Raw genomic sequence first — 17,015 nt, forward strand, 5'->3', positions numbered from 1 at the left:
GTGATGCTTGAGCAATTATGACTTGTGTTACCAGCTTGAAGTGATCTTCCTAGCCTTACAAGTCCTTTAGACTAAAAGACTAAATCTCTGCTATTTTTCCTGAGCAGATGGAGCTTCTATGTTTGCTGGGGTCTCCCAGCTCCTGCTTTCTGGGTTATGCACAGAAAACAGTGACTTGCTGCCCTGGGTACCTTGTGGAAGTCCTCCATGAACTTCAGGTGGCTCTCCTCACAGATCAGCAGGTTGAGGTACTCCTTCCAGTCGGCGTGCACTGCCTCAATGTGAGCCTGTGACACAAGAGAGGGAGGTGGATGTTAGCAAGATGCCCCACACTGTGAGCCTGGACTGTACGTGGTTCCCTCTTGACCAAACAAGTCCTTGGCTGAAGCCACCCAGATGCTCAGGTCAAAGCTAGGATGGGAATATTGGAGAGCAAGTCCAAAGTTGAGATGCTCCCATGGAAGCTTAGGGGTGGGTATAAGGAGGTGGCAAATCCTGTGGCCTTATGTCCATCTTCCCATCCAAGGTGGCATTTGCCACCATAATTTATCAGCATGGGAATGAGGAAGATGGGACACGCTCCTGAGGTTTATCTCTGCTCCTTCAATGGTGTTTACACACTTGCAGGTGAATGAGATTTTTTTGCTGCTTGGCATTCCAGGAAGTAAAGTCAAAAGTTGTGTTGGTACCAGGTCGCACCCTGGAGAGGGGCTGGAAAAGTCCTTGGAGCACCAGGGTGGGTGGGGAAGCTGGAGCCGATCCCTGGCACTCACCTCAATGGCGTTTTTCCCAGGGTGATTCTGGGCAAGCAGCTGATCTCCGTCCGCGTGTAGTTTGTTGATGGCTTCCTCCTTCTCCTCCAACTTGCGGTGGATGAAGTTCTGCGTGGAGAGAGGCAAGACAGTGATCCTTATGCCAATAAAGGGGGCCTGGTTGCATCCTGAGCTACTCTGAAAGGGCTTGAACAGCTCCACAAGAGCGTGTGAGGCAGCTTTTCCTTTTCCTTCCCTTGCAGATGTTGCCAAAGACAGGACTATTGCAAGTGAATGCTGGGATGAGGGAGAGGAGAATGAGGAAGCTGTCTCATTGTGTTATTTTCAGGAGGAGATAAGGATTAACCTTACTATCTACATGCTATCAACCATACATCTCAAAAACACATCATGACAGAGCAGGGGAAACTGAGGCACAGGAACGGATGCTTTCTGCTCTGGTCCAACGCTGAGCCTGCTCCCCTAGTTCTGTGCCCGTCTCCCTTCCTTAAGTGATGAAGCTGGTGAAGAGGCTGGAGAACAAGACTTACGTGGAGCAGCTGAGAGAGCTGGGGGTTATTTAGCCTGGAGAAGAGGACGCGGAGGGGAGACCTCATTGCTCTCTACAACTACCTGAAAGTAGGTTGTGGAGAGGAGGGTGCTGGCCTCTTCTCCCAAGTGACAGGGGACAGGACAAGAGGGAATGGCCTCAAGCTCTGCCAGGGAAAGTTCAGGCTGAACATTAGGAGAAAATATTTCACGGAAAGGGTCATTGGGCACTGGCAGAGGCTGCCCAGGGAGGGGGTTGAGTCACCTTCCCTGGAGGTGTTTAAGGGACGGGTGGACGAGGCGCTGAGGGACATGGTTTAGTGATTGATGGGAATGGTTGGACTCGGTGATCCGATGGGTCTTTTCCAACCTGGTGATTCTATGATTCTATGAAAACAGCCAGCTGGCACAGGGCCAGGCTGCAGGGGAGCACGCACGAACCTCATACTGGCGGCGCCGGCTGGGGTAGTCCAGGTTGTGGTCGCTCCAGTCGTAATGGGTCCTGTCCTTTGCCTGCTGATCCAGCCAGTAGAGCTTGTTGGTGCAGCGCTGCATGTAGTCCTGCAGGGAATTCAGATCCTGCTGCCGCTGCTGGGAGCTGGCCTGGGAAAGGTCAGAGTGGAGAGCTCAGGCCCAAGCTCCTCATCATGGGTCCCCTGGGGGTGCCTGGCCACCCTGGCAAGGAACCCCTGCCAAAGGATCTCTTGCCAAAGGATCTCTGACGTCTCTTACCAGCAGTTTCTGGTATTTGGCTTGAAAGTCGCTTGTGTATTCCTGGTGACAGAGGAGAAGAAACGCAAGAATTAGGAGGATGTCTCCAGAGCATGGTGGGCTGGATGGGATTATGGGATTTGCCTCCTTGTAAAGCTAGAGTCGATGTACAATTCTCAGCTTCAAGGTTAGGAGAGGATCCGGGCAACCACCCAACCTGGTCCAGGCTGTAGGAGCCTGGATGATGCCCTCGCCTTCATCAGTAGCTCAAAATGGGGCTGAGCTCACGGGGCAGCAGGGAGAGGGGCAGGAGAGCTAACCTTGATGCCTCCCTTGGCGATATGTGGGCCGATGGCCATGACCTCATTGTGGAAGATGTTGTGCTCTTCTACTTGGCTGTTGACCAGTGGCAGGTCAGTCCCAAAGCTCTTGCTGTTTAACGTGTCCTGTGGGGCACAAGAGTAGAGGTTAGCAACAGGGAAACTCCTCCTGAAGGTGGACACGAAGCTGGGTTTGTTCAGCATTGTGTTGGTGCTTCAGAGCCTCTGGATGAAGGCAGCTGTGACAGATGATGCCCAAGGGAAGGCCAGTTTGGGGGTTTGAACCCTTTTCTGGCTGGAATAGCGTAGTGCTGGGATAAAATGAAGAGGAAGGGCCACAGAATAAAGCCCAAAGCAGGTGGTGATTGGGGATGCCAAGCCAAGGACTCAAGAGGAGGGGCTGAGGGTGGTTCAGCCTTGGCAGGAGAAGGCTTTAGGGGGAGACCTAATAGCCTACTTCCCATAAGCCCTTAACCGAGGCTGCAACACAAGTCCCTGAGCACGGCAGATTTCCCACTTGATAGGAGGGAGTGGAGAAGGAGGAGGAGAAGGAGGAGGAGAAGGAGAAGGAGAAGGAGAAGGAGAAGGAGAAGGAGAAGGAGAAGGAGAAGGAGAAGGAGAAGGAGAAGGAGAAGGAGGAAGAAGGAGGGAGAAGGAAGAAAAGAGGAGACTGAGGGGAGACCTCATTGCTCTCTACAACTACCTGAAAGGAGGTTGTGGAGAGGAGGGAGCTGGGCTCTTCTCCCAAGTGACAGGGGACAGGACAAGAGGGAATGGCCTCAAGCTCTGCCAGGGAATGGGTGGACGAGGTGCTGAGGGGCATGGTTTAGTATTTGATAGGAATGGGTGGACTCAGTGATCCGATGGGTCTTTTCCAACCTGGTGATTCTATGATTCTATGGTAACTGTGGGGAAGTTGTTGAGTAAACAGAGCCAGGCTCTACAGGGTGGTGTGTGCAGTAGGAAGACAAGAGATGACAGGCATAAATTGAAATGGAGCAAGGAGAAGCATTTCCACTCCTCTTTTCCACTCCTAGGACAGTGGAGTGTTGGAGCAGATGGCCCGGGGAGGGAGTGCAGTCTCCGTCCTTGTCTGGAGAAGAGCAGAGGTTTGCCCAAGCTCACCCACGAGGTCAGTGGCCAGGCTGAGCTTTAGGAGCAGATCTCCTAGAGGCCAGGCTGGCACACTCCCCCGTGGCCCCCCATCCTCTGGAGCTGCACCTCGCTTAGCCCAGCTGCTGCCAGCAGTGACACTTCAAGCACTGCTTCCTGGTGCCACAGCAGCTGCCCTTGCCTCGTCCCCTCTGCACCCTCCCTACCACCCAGCACCCCACCTCCCTCCCATGTTTGCTGCTCCTGGTATCAAGCAGCCAAGAACATTTCCAGGAGCCTGGTTCTCCCTGGTGAGATGTGTGAGGTCTTGCCTGTCCCCAGCTGGTGCTGCTGGTGAAACTGAAAGTCCCTTTTGTACCTGTTTCTCCTCGATCACTGTTGACCAGTTGACCTGAGGCTCAATATGCTGCAGGGGGAAGTTGTAAATTTGTTCATGTTTCACACGCAAGTTTGCCACTCGTTCCTTCAGCTGCCGGATACTGTGGGAAGGAAAAGAGGATGGGATGCAGGATTTCGCCATGGGTCAGCATTAGCATCAGTAGCTGTAGGTGATCCTCTCTGATCCCCCTCTTTGACCTCATTACTCTCTACAACTACCTGAAAGGAGGTTGTGGAGAGGAGGGAGCTGGGCTCTTCTCCCAAGTGACAGGACAAGAGGGAATGGCCTCAAGCTCCACCAGGGGAGGTTCAGGCTGGACATCAGGAAAAAATATTTCATGGCAAGGGTCATTGGGCACTGGCAGAGGCTGCCCAGGGAGGGGGTTGAGTCACCTTCCCTGGAGGTGTTTAAGGGACGGGTGGACGTGGTGCTGAGGGGCATGGTTTAGTGATGGATGGGAATGATTGGACTCGATGATCCAGTGGGTCTTTTCTAACCTAGTGATTCTATGATTCTACGCTAGGCAGATACCACTCCACAGTGCTCCATGCAGAGCTGACATCTGCAGGGGTGCAGCAGTTTCCACTCTTACACCTGCCCAAGAGCTGCTGCAGGTTCTGCACCTCAGCGCCAGGCAGGCTGCAGAGCCTGTGGTGCCTCCCTGTGCTGCAAGCAGAGCCCCCAGAGAAGCATCCCCACCTTGTCCCAAGGCTCTGAGGATGGGTCACCCCCCCAGTACTCACTCTTCTGTGATCATGTCACCCTGGGGGTGCTTCATGTGCCGGGCAATCGCCGCATCCCCATCCAGCACGTAGAGCAACTTGTCAGACTCGGTGAGTTTCTGAGCTGTCAGGTCCTTGTACTGTGCTAGCTGACACGCCTTGATCTTGTGCAAGTCCTGGGCAGGCAGAGAGCAGGGAGGAAGGGCCACAGGGGGGAAATAAATGGTACCCAGCAGGGCTGAGCAAGGTCCTCCTGATGCACTGCCCCCAGGCACCAGCTCCAATATCTCATGTCCTCCCAGGGGTGTATTTTCCTTTCCCCTCACCTATGTTTAGCCTGGAGAAGAGGAGGCTGAGGGGAGACCTTACCACTCTCTACAACTGCCTGAAAGGAGGTTGCAGAGGGGTGGGTTGGTCACTTCTCCCAAGTGACAGGTGACAGGACAAGAGGGAATGGACTTAAGATGAGTCAGGGGAGGTTTAGATTGGACATTAGGAAAAATTTCTTCACTGAAAGGGTTCTCAAGCCTTGACAGGCTGCCCAGGGAGGTGGTGGAGTCCCCACCCCTGGAGGTGTTTAAAAGGCAGGTAGATGAGGTGCTTGAGGACATGATTTAGTAGGGGACAGGTACGGTTGGTGCTGATGATCTCAAGGGTCTTTTCCAACCTAAGGAGTATATGATTCTGTAGTTCTATGTTAGCCCCAAGGAAGGGCCGTGGCTGGGGGCTGCATCACCTCGGGATGTGTTGTACGCTTTGGGAAGGGGAGGATGGCTCAGGCCCCTTCTCCTCCATCCTGGCTGGGACACATGTCCAGGGAAGCAGAGCCCCGTTCGGCACAGGGCTACCCTGCCCTGGATTGGGAAGAGTTTTACAGTCCTGTTGCCTATTAACACTCTCCCACCTTCTTCCCACAACACAGGGGAACCCACGCATCCCTCTGTTACAGATCATCACAGCCTGGCTCCCCGCCGCAGGATGGGGTAACTGTGCACACATGCCCCAGGAAAAAAGACAAGTGGGAAGGGCTGTGGCAGGAGGTGTAAGCCCATAGCTTGCTTACGTTCTGCATTCGGGAGTCCATCTCCACGATGTTTTTCTCCACTTGGTCAGCATTTTTCTGCAGGCGTTCTATAAGCTCAGTCAGCTCTTTGCTGGAGATGCTGCAGAGAAAGAGTGGAAAGAAAGAGGGAGAGCCGTCACCCCACAAACAGGGCCACAGCCCCATTCTGCCTCCAGGGCTCTGCCTGGGGTGCTGTGACCCCAGGGGTGGCTGGGGGCCAGCGGAGCCTCCTCGCGCTGCAGCTGTGCGTGACTCACTGCTGCCTTTCTAATACTTTCCAAAATATTCTGCTGCTCTGCCAGGAACAGGGCAGTGGGCAGGGACTTCGTGTGTCCTGCACAGTGAAATGGGAGCAATGCCACAGGCGAGCCTGAGCCTCCCTTGGTCTCGGAGCAAGAAAAGAAAGAGATGGGGACCCTGAGAAGCAGAGAGGACCCGCATGCCATACACATAGGTGACATGGCTCATTTGAAGCTGCTGCCCCGTGTCCTGGGGGCACAGTTCTGCCTGCTGCACCCTCTCTGCTGTGGGCAGAGCTTCCTTGCTCTGCAAGGAGCTATTCACAGTTTACACCAAAGAAAAGGATGGGACAGCACACGTTGCATCTATCTTTTGGTGCTTTGTCTCTTGCTAGGTCCTGGTTTTGCTCCCAGGGTGACGCTGGTCCAAGCAGGGTGTAGGGCCAGCCTGAGTATTCCCAGCCCGGCTCCAGCAGAGCTAGAGCAGAGCCCGAGCAACCCATGACGCAGCTTTTGCATTTGCCAGGGTTATTTTAAACATTTCGTCTTCTTGTTGTCACTTTGGCTGCAAGGAGAGGTTGCAGGGAGCCAGGACGGTCTGCCAGGCTGTGTGCCCAGCGATGTCCTGCAGCTCCTCAACAGCCCCTGCAGCTGGAGGGCTCCTAGAGCTGAGGCTGGTGGCAAGGCTGGGGCTCATGTTCCAGCTCTGCTGCTTTGCCATGTGGGCTTCAGCCAAGGGTTTGGCTCGCTCCAATCCCAGCCACCTATAGAGCAGGGATAATGAGCTTTAATGACCTCATTATATGGTGGTAGAATTAAGCGTTATATGGTGCTTGGAAGCATTATTGCTGTTTGAGCTGCTGGTGGATCAGTTGTGTGTCTCCAGCAATGGGTGAAGGGCAGCAGTGCAGGCTAAGGGAGAGCAGCGAGGGCTGGTGGAGCCATCCCGACCACGCCTGCTGATGGCATGAAGGGCTCCTGCTGCCCCAGGTAGACAATTTCATCCAGCAGCTTCATCAGCCCAGATCCAAGGGGTCCTGCAGCACCTATGCCTGTCACGGGGCAGAGGTTGACCCCATGAGCTTCTCCAGGACAGCACGAGGTGTGTCCTCCTGTCTTCCACAGCATGGTGGACCAAAGCGGAGAGGGGACATGGCTCATCAAGCAAGGCAATCCTCTTCCAGGGCTTTGCAATGCCCTCCCTAGGCACAGACCAGTGCTCAGCTACCAGCAGGGAAGAGCAGGTATGTGGCATCATCAGTCCTGTTCACCCTAGGGACCACACAGTCTCCACTGGGGACATCTCAGATCACTGCCTTGGTCAGCCCGGGTCTGATCACCTTCCCAACACCAGTGCTGAGCTTCAGGACACATTCCTGCTTGTCATGTGCGCTATGTCTTTCAATGGAGCAGAACAATCCAAAACCCAGCTCTGGGCTTGTTCTTGAACTTGAACTACTTCTGCCTTAAACTACCCTGAGCTGCAGGAGCCTTGTAGCAGCTGACAGCTCCATGGAAGTTCAGGCTTCCTGGGAAGTTCTGGCATGGGCAGGATTTACACTGTTTTATTTTCCTTTTTATAGATGCTGCAGCATCAGGATAGTACTCAGCAAGGTTGGTGATTTTTTGGCTGCCCCTGCTGCTGCTGCCTGCCTGGCTCCTCCTGATGAGCAGAGGAACTGCCATAATTATGGGCCATCTCAGAAGCGAACGAAGGAGGCATTTCTGAGTATGGAGCAAAGGAAAAGGGGTCCTTGTGAGTTGTGCAGCTGGTCACAACAATTGCAAGGATGAGGCTCACTTTTCTGTTCAATAATGACAGCTGCAGAGTGCAGTGGTGCACTGGGAGATGAGGTGGCTGGATCCTGCTGCAGTGGTAGAAGTAGCCCTTCAAAATCCACTTTGGGGTTTCTTCTAATCCACATCATCCCATATAAACCAGGGGAAACGTCTGATGAAATCAGTGGAAAGAAACTGGTTTGAAGCTGAGCAACTGAAATGGGCTGTGGATGTTCATGTGTCTTCAGATGATGGTTCTTCAGAGCTGGCTGCAGCTTCTTCATCCTGAGAGAGCTTGCAGCCACCAAGGAGCCTCTCACTGATTAACTGGAAACCACCTGAGCTTTGAGGATGGGAGAGGCCAGTTACCCAGGCAGGAGCTTGGGAGACTTCATTGTGCTAGCTGGGAACTGAGCTGGTGCTGAGCAGAGCTCAGGAAGAGCTGCCAGGGCTTGTCTGTTCATCTCCATGTTCCTTACCTTGGTCTCAGTGCTTTCTAGCAAAGCCCAAGGATGAATCTTCAAGGTTTCAAGGGATAGGTAGCATGGATGGAAATAACATTCCCCAAAAAGCATGAGCGATCTGGGTTTTTCTAGTTATGGTGTTGATTGAAGCTTCTAAATTGCATGGGGGAAATAAAATTAAGCTGGTGATTGTTGGAGATCAGCAGCAATGCCACATTTCAGCTGCCATTTCCCAAGCTGTTGCTGCTGATCAAGACCAACAGAGCCATACCTGGAGACTATGCCCAGACTTTGAGCTCACTCGGCATCAGCAAAACTGATCTTGGCTGCTGGGAGCCAGTGAGTTCAACACCCAGGCCCTGACCCTCTCACTCAGGTTCTAGCTTTGCCAGAAGCACCTTCTGTGGCTGCGCTGCTGCTGCTGGGACAGCCAGGCTGGCTCAGGGTGGGGATGACGTGGCTGGGCAGGGATGCGCCCCTTGTCCTCTTTTTTTCCCCACTCTTCCCCGAGATCAGAGGCAAGAGCTCTAATCACCTCTGTTGATCACCTGCCCAAAGCCCCACAGGTACCTGGGGGTGACAGCACCTTCTTCATCACTGCAGGGAGCAGGAGCTGTTGGGACTGGGGGAATAGGGAGGGCAGAGGATGGAGCTTCCCTGTATGCAGAAGACAGTTTGACTGGTGATCCAGATACTGCTGCTTTGATGTGTGGTATCTGGGTGACCAGGGAGAAGAAAACACAGAGCTCACTTGGAGCAAGCAAGGACATGCTCTGTTAAAATGTGGGCACGGCTCTGCTGCTCAGCCTCAGCTTTCCCTTCTTTCTTCACTTTCCTTGCTTTTTTCCCCTCAGTGGTTTATGTGAGAGTCCCTGGCAGAGCAGGTGACCATCACCAGGGGAGGTTTGGGTGCAGGGAAATCTAATAAAAACTTCCCACGCTAGCTGGATATCAAATCAGCCTCCTCCACACCCCAACGTTTGCTGAATACGCGTGGGACTGTGGACAGGGAGGTTCCTGTGTGACCCAGCTCACCCCCACATCTGCTTGACAGGCAGAGGTAATAAGTGTGCAGAAATAAATGCAGAAGTAATCGATTCTGCCCCTCAGTTCCTCTGGTGAGACCTCACCTGGAGTATTGGGTCCAGTTCTGGAATTCTCAACATAAGAAGGAGATGAAGCTTTTGGAACGGGTCCAGAGAAGGGCTACAAAGATGATCTGAGGACTGGAGCATCTCTGCTGTGAGGACAGGCTGAGAGAGTTGGAATTGTTTAGCCTGGAGAAGAGAAGGCTCCGAGGAGACCTTCTAGTACCTCAAGGGGGCTACAAGAAAGCTGGGGAGGGACTTTTTACAAGGGCATGGAGTGATAGGACCAGGAGGAATCACTTTAAATTGGAGAGGGGCAGATTTAGACTACACATAAGGAGGAAATTCTTCGCAATGAGGGTGGGGAGGCACTGGCACAGGTTGCCCAGGGAAGCTGTGGCTGCCCCATCCCTGCAGGTGTTCAAGGCCAGGTTGGATGGGGCTTTGAGACCCTGATCCAGAGGGAGGTGTCCCTGCCCATGGCAGGGGGGTTGGAATTAGATGATTTTTAAGGTCCCAACTCAAACCCTTCCATGTTTCTATGACCTCTCATTTCTGTTTTTATTTCTGCATTTCTGTGCCACTTAACCAATATATTGGGCATTACCAATGTGAGATCATCCCTATTAATAACCCACCTGTCCCTTCCACTGCCAGGTCTGTGGTAATAAAATAAAAGGACAGGCACAGCCCTTGCATCCACCTGGATGTCAAGCAGGGAGCTGAGGGGAGCAGCTGGGAAAGCTGAAGCTTGGCTAAAACCTCCGTGCAAAAGGGACGGAGGAGGCTGCTTCCCCATGTCCTTTGTCTGCTGAGAGGAGGAAGATGCAGGAGAAGCACAAGGTGATGGGTAAAGCAATGAGGAATCCTTGGCTGGCCCAGGAGAGATGTGCAGGTGGGTTAGGGGAGGAGATGGCTTGGAAAGCTGCTGGGAAGAGGCACAGGGTGCATTCGGGTTTTGGAGCAGAGCAGCTGGCTGGGTAAGGCAAAGGGGACAGTCAGAGCATGCAGCGGCGATGGCGTAGGGGGTGGGAAGAGCAGGATTTAGCTACAGCCCAGCTGGGAAGGGCAGCACACACAGGACTGAGCAGAGACAGGAGCAAAGGTGCCCCGGGCACATCCCCTGCGAGGTTCCAGCAGAGCTGAAAGGAAACACAATTCTGCTGTAACAGACAAGTCTTTGTTTGAAAAAAAAAAAAAAAAGCCTGGAAAAACTGGCTATGCCATTAACAGAGAACTTTAATATTTCCCAATCATGAGGGAAAAAATGATATAATTCATGGAAAGCTGCACTTGGCAGAGACTTTATCTCTTTTTAGTGCTGCCTTGAGCAGCTGTAGCATCACCTGCCTGGCACAAAGTTCCCAAGATGATTCCTGTGAGGAACAGGAGGGGTTTGTTGGGTTTCTCCCCAGTGGGGAGCCGGGAAGAGGCAGCTATTCTGTGGCAGAGCTCATCTTACCCCCGTGCCCAAATTCAGGCCTCGGGCAACACTTTGTTTCAGAGGGGCCTGGGTTTTGATTTGCGTTTTGGCGTTTCTCTTTGCGTTTGGGGTTTTTTTTTTCTGTCATGATGATAATTACTGGGATACAGAAACTTTGCTGCTAAATACTGGACTTTTTTTCCTCTGTTCCTAGTTTTTAATTCTCTTCCTATTAGGTTTCACCTTCACTGATAAAAGCACTTTTTGGAGCAAACTTCCCCAAGGCCAGCATCTCCAGGATGTCCGCAGGTTTGTACCCTGGCTTTGCGCTTGGGGTGGGTAGTTGGAAATGCCTTTTTCCCCAAACAGGGAAACTATTTCACCACACACCCCCTAAGTTATGATGCTCAGACGGATACTCCGGGAGGTCTGACTGCTCCAGCTAACCACGGTTCCTGGGAAAGCTCCTGCTGGGAGCTTGTTCTCCGAATCAGATGCTTGCTGGGAGGGTTAATAGGAAGGGCTCTGTCCTGCTCCTTCCCCCAGCGCAGCAATGTTGGCTGTGCCCTTGCTCTCCCACTGGGCAACCTTCCCATGCCAGGAGCTCCTCCACAGATTGGACCGCTTGGCCAGGGACAAATCATAGAATCACTAGGTTGGAAAGGACCCACGAGATCATCGAGTCCAAGCATTCCCATCAATCACTAAACCATGTCACTCAGTGCCTCGTCCACCCATCCCCTACGCACCTCCAGGGAAGGTGACTCAACCACCTCCCTGGGCAGCCTCTGCCAGGACCCAGTGACCCTTTCCATTAAATATTTTTTCCTGACATCAAGCCTAAACCTCCCCTGGTGGAGCTTGAGGCCATTCCCTCTCGTCCTGTCCCCTGCCACTTGGGAGAAGAGCCCAGCTCCCTCCTCTCCACAACCTCCTTACAGGTAGTTGTAGAGAGCAATGAGGTCTCCCCTCAGCCTCCTCTTCTCCAGGCTAAACACCCCCAGCTCTCTCAGCTGCTTCTCATAAGGCTTGTTCTCTAGCCCCTTCACCAGCTTCATTGCTCTTCTCTGGACTCGCTCCAGAGCCTCAACATCCTTCTTGTGGTGAGGGGCCCAGAAATGAACACAGGATTCGAGAAGCAGCTACAGACTAGGAGAAGTCTGGCTGGAAAGCTGCCTGGAGGAGAAGGACCTGGGGGTGTTGGTTGACAGCGACTGAACATGAGCCAGCAGTGGCCCAGGTGGCCAAGAAGGCCGATGGCATCTTGGCTTGGATCAGAAATGGCGTGACCAGCAGGTCCAGGGAGGTTCTTCTCCTTCTGGACTCGGCACTGGTGAGACTACACCTTGCATCCTGTGTTCAGTGCTGCTGGAGACCAGAATCCAGGAGGAATTCAAAGTGCACGAATCCTCCAAAAGGCGACAGCACAGAACGATAAATGCCTTTAAAACTTCTCAAGGCACAGCTACAACTGCATAATATTGCCTTGTGCCACTAGGAATGACACTGAAGTGAAGCTGTGGCAGAGCAGAAGACACAAGGGCTGGGCTGTAACTCGCATAATGCAGGTTTGGGAGAGATTAAGATCTGGCTCAAAACTCCGGAGCAGCGCACTGTCAAGCTACCCACGTAAGGGCGTAACTGGACAGCAGAGTTGCTATGCTTAGTCCAGCTCATTTCAATTATATTTATCTTCCCTCATAGCAATGGTGCTACATTACTGTAATGTGCATGGAAATTAAAGCAGAAATAGGCCAGGTGATGGCGAGGTTCGCTGCACCATAAATACAGAGCAGCTCCCCTGACTCACCTGCTGTCTGGCCCTTGTTGCTGACTCCAGCCCTACCAAACCACCTCCGGAAACGGGCACCAGCCCTCCTGGCTTCTGCCCCAGATGCCTGCAGCCCCTCTTAACTTGGGGCTGGTTCTCCAGGGCTGGGAGCCCACCGGAGCAGATGCTCTCACCAGGAGACCCCAAGAATGAACCGCAGTGACTTCTCAAGGCTGAACCTCGTTTGCTACCTCCCAAGCCTGGACTCTTCTAAGAGAGAAACTCACCTCCTGTTTTCTAAGCAAGGCAAATGTTTAGCGAAGACAAGAGGGAAGGAGGGTGATAGTTTTCCCCCATGTTATACTCCAATTCAAGGCTTCTACCTTCCCTTCTAGGGACACGTTTACAGATAAGATGTGCTGACAACACAGTAGTCATGGCCAGTCCCAGCTGCATCCCAGAGCCTTACACTACAGGGATGGGATGCACAAGAGCACAAAGCAACCCAGTCCAGGAGACAAAAGAAATGTCATCATCATCCACACTCCCTAAGCAAGGCAGGGAGATGCCCACATGCCTACTGACATGCTCAGGGTTGGATAGGGGTGGCTACTGAGCCTGGAGACCACAAGCCAAGGCCAGAGGTGCACCAGGTATTACTAAAAGGAGAGACTTGGCCCCTGGTGCTGTTAATTTGTGCATCAGAAAAAAAGCCAAACATGGGGAACTGCTGAGAAGCATCACCCACACACTGGGGAGACAGGGACACAGTCCGGGGTGCTTGGCACAGAACCTTGCTGCTGTTTTCCTCCAGCCAAGCCACAGTACATGCTCCAAGACTTAACTGGTGCTTCTAAGGATGGATGAGCCTCAGCAGGCCAGAAGACCTGGTATCAAGTTGTCTTCAAACCATCATAGCTTTGCAGGATTTAATGCCGCTCCTGTCCTTTCCCTGCTCTTGCCCTGTTTGACCTTCAAAGCAGGCTTGTAGTGGGTCTGTGTTGGCTTTGAGACAGAGGTGGTTGCTGCAAGTGGCTCTTTCGTTGTTCAGAGAGGGGTTGGCTCCCATGGGGACCTGCATCCCCAGCATGGCAGGAGGGATGGAGTGGTAAAACCCTCCCCTGCCCAACCCAACCTCTCACTCCCTGGGGCCCGAGCAGGCTGTGGGATATGATTTAGTATTGGACAGGAACCGTTGGACTGGATGATCGCAAAGGTCTTTTCCAACCCAAAGATTCTATGAATACACAGAGGAAGCTGCTCAAAGTCCATGTGCTTTGAGGTGCTTTGGATGGAAGGGCCATTTTGGGTCTGGGGAAAGGTGGCTGGCTGCACCCAGAGGGACAGAGTGGTGTTTGTGGGCAGATGACAGCGCCTGGCTTGAGCTGTGCAAACTCACAGAGACTTCGAGTCTCCAGTGCTGCTCATCAAGATGGGAAGGACTCATCTCATAGCTGGAAGAAGCCACCAAGATTCACCGTGTCTCCTCATCAGGCCCCAACTTGCAGTAGGATGGTGCTTCCTGGGCAACCCCTGCCTGAATCAGCTGAGCACAAAGCCCTGGTTCTTCATCTTTCAGCACCTTGCATGCTTGCCAAACCGGTGCTCGGCTATTGCCTCATCACCACTGGGCTCTGAAGGCTCGCTCACCGGTGGCACCTTGGCACTAAGCCCTTGTCTAGGGTGCAGCCCTGGCTGCGCAACCTCGCTGAAGCGCAGGATGAGGCTGGGCTGTACACAGTGTCGAAATCTCCGTCCCTATTTACGGCACTCGGTTGATTTTAGCAGCAAAACTGGGCGGGAGCCGGCTGGGAGCCTGGCAGCGCCTGGAGCAGGGGACAGGGCAGCAAGAGCTCCTCTCCTCTTTGCAATCCTTTTCCAGCAAGTTGTTTAACCAGTCTGGCACCAGCTTCCCCATCTTGATGGTGGGGCTGTTTCCAGTGGGAGTGTTCCCTGGATTCACAGATGTTTGTAAACTCCAATGCAGGAATTAACAAATTGGAGCTAATGAGCGCAGCCCTCCCCGAGGTGTGCGTGGACAGCCGGGTGCAGGAAGGGAGAGTTGCCCGGGGCTTCCTAGCCGACTCCAGCCAGAAACATAAAGATTTCAGCCTGGCCGACAACCTCCAGAGGTGCTTTGGCAGCTGCTCAGAGCCAGCTGGGCTGGTGGGAAGGGCAGCAGAGGGAAGAGTGTCTTCCCAAGCTTCATGCACTGTTGGAGGATGGGAGTGCAGGGTGCTTGGCACGGGCAGGGCTCCGGACACCGCAGTGGGGACCCAGGGTGGGGATCACAGGGCGGGTGCCCAGCCAAGAGGGTGTCACTTTTCTCCTGCCACTCTGATGCTGCTCAGAGTCCCAGGGCGTCAATGTTGTCAAATGTTTCTCATTTTCAAGGCTTCGATTAACACTGCTGAAGACCACAAGTACAATTGGGTTTTTACACCATCCTTTGACCATGGGAATACTGGGGCTAGGGCCATCAAGGAAGCACACGCTGAGCCTCAGAGGCTCCATCTCACCCATCTACCCCTGCCAGCTCTCCCTAGGGCAGGTGCTGGTAGCAGAGAGTGCCCCGGGCTTTGGGAGCAGGGGCCAGCTGGGCTGCCGATCCCCACAGCTGGAGCTGCAGCCTCAGCCTGAACCAAGGCAGCTCAGCAAACACCGAAGCCTGAGCACCCACTGTGCCAGGGCAGCGCCCTCTCCTCTTGGGGAACACCTCTCCTGTGCACCCCGGCACTGCACCCATGGGCAGGGAGCAGTGAGGGCATCCCCCAGCTTGGAAGATGCCAGCGCTTTCTGGGCTGACTCCTCCCTTCCTGGGTCCTCGAAGGCACCTCAGCCCCTTGTGCCAGCTCCCCAGATCCCTTCCAAAGGAGGATTTGGGGGAGCTGGGAAGCTGCTCTGAGCCACCAGCTAAGGCAGGTGCTTCTGGAGAGGGATGGACAGGGACAAACAAGCCATGAGCTTCGATCTGCATCGACCATCCCACCCTGCACGCTGCAGAGCTCCAGATCCTCTGGGAAATGCAAACTGCACTTCTGAATTGACCTGAACATCCCTCTCTCTGGAAAAATACCCCCTGTGTCACTTGTTTTGTGCAGGCGGGGGGCTGCCCACTCCCCAGGGAGAGGGACCATGAGAGGGACCAAGCCTTCTCAGGGAAGGCGAGGAATTTTTACAGCTTTTGCCTTTTACCAGCGACTTTCTCACAGGGTGCATTCACACGCTGCTCTTTTTTCTCCCACAACCAGCACGACTGACAGAAAGAACTGAGGGAGAAGATGCTCAACTGAATCCTGCGTCCTGACAGAACAAGTGGAAGAAGCTGAGGACAACAAGACATTTTCCCCCACAACCAGCACAACTTAGAGAAAAAAACGAGGAAAAGATGCTCAACCAAATCCTGCGTCCTGATAGAACTAGTGGATGAAGCCGAGGACAAGACCTTCTTCCCCCACAACCAGCACGATCGACAGAAAGAACCGAGGAAAAGACGTTCAACAGAATCCTGGGTTCTGATAATAGAAGTGGATGAAGCTGAGCCTTTTTTCCCTCTCAAATCTAACCCAGCACATGCCTGGGAAGCGAAGGAACCTGTTAAGTGGAGCAGGGATGGGAGGGAGAGCGAGGAGAAACCAGCTCGGTGCCTTCAGGAGGCAGCGGAGAAGCGGAGCGAGCTAGAGGCGCGGAGAGAGGTCTGCTCACCTCTTTTTCTGCACCGAGGGGCTGTATTTCCCTTTGTTGCGCTTCCTGAAGAGCGAGTGCATCGCGTCCCCGGCCCCGCGCACCGCCTGCTCCTTCCCCGCCGCCGCCCGCAGCCTCAGCCCCGCGCCGGGCGGGGGCGGGGGGCGGGACCAGGCCGCACCGCCCCCCGCTGCCCTCGGCACCCCCAGCGCCGCCCGCCAGGGGCGGCCCGGGGCCCTCGGCTCCAGACCTGCCTGCTGGGACACGGACTCGCCCGCTGGAGGTGTTCCCAGGGCTCACAGCCGAGTCCAACCCTGTTCAATGTCTTCATCAATGACCTGGATGGAGGCCTTGAGTGCACCCTGAGCGAGTTTGCTGGGTGGAAGCGTGGGTCTGCTGGAGGGTAGGGAGGCTCCAAAGGGATCTGAACAGGCTGGACCGCTGGGCTGAGACCAATGGCGGGAGGATTAACAAGGCCAAATGCTGGGTCCTGCGCTTAGAATCATAGAATCACTAGATTGGAAAAGACCCGCTGGATCATCGATTCCAACCATTCCCATCAATCACTAAACCATGTCCCTCAGCGCCTCATCCACCCGTCCCTTAAGCCCCTCTAGGGAAGGTGACTCAACCCTCTCCCTGTTCCAGTGCCCAATGACCCTTTCTGTGAAATTTTTTTTCTAATGTCCAGCCTGAACTTCCCCTGGTGGATCTTGAGGCCATTCCCTCTCGTCCTGTCCCCTGTCACTTGGGAGAAGAGCCCAGCTCCCTCCTCTCCACAACCTCCTTTCAGGTAGTTGTAGAGAGCAATGAGGTCTCCCCTCAGCCTCCTTTTCTCCAGGCTAAATAATCCCAGCTTTCTCAGCCGCTCCTTGTAAGACTTGTTCTCCAGCCCCTTCACCAGCTTCATTGCTCTTCTCTGGACTCGCTCCAGAGCCTCAACATCCTTCTTGTGGTG

At 53.9% G+C, this 17,015-nt stretch overlaps 1 protein-coding gene across 1 annotated transcript in view; it reads right to left on the reverse strand.

The window, feature by feature from the left end:
- The window catches only part of PPL (periplakin), a 30,529-nt gene extending 14,316 nt beyond the window's left edge, over window positions 1-16,213 (reverse strand). The window contains exons 1-9 of the mRNA XM_069870030.1: window positions 16,079-16,213; window positions 5,610-5,709; window positions 4,568-4,722; window positions 3,804-3,924; window positions 2,333-2,458; window positions 2,034-2,075; window positions 1,743-1,904; window positions 774-881; window positions 192-287 (exon numbers count right to left, since the gene is read on the reverse strand). Of these exons, the coding sequence (XP_069726131.1) occupies window positions 192-287; window positions 774-881; window positions 1,743-1,904; window positions 2,034-2,075; window positions 2,333-2,458; window positions 3,804-3,924; window positions 4,568-4,722; window positions 5,610-5,709; window positions 16,079-16,140 (972 nt within the window). The 5' untranslated portion in view covers window positions 16,141-16,213. The remainder of the gene's footprint in view (window positions 1-191; window positions 288-773; window positions 882-1,742; window positions 1,905-2,033; window positions 2,076-2,332; window positions 2,459-3,803; window positions 3,925-4,567; window positions 4,723-5,609; window positions 5,710-16,078) is intronic.
- Window positions 16,214-17,015: the final 802 nt, after the last annotated feature.

This window comes from Phaenicophaeus curvirostris, chromosome 16 (genome assembly GCF_032191515.1).
Source record: "Phaenicophaeus curvirostris isolate KB17595 chromosome 16, BPBGC_Pcur_1.0, whole genome shotgun sequence".
NCBI classification, from domain to species: Eukaryota; Metazoa; Chordata; class Aves; order Cuculiformes; family Cuculidae; genus Phaenicophaeus; species Phaenicophaeus curvirostris.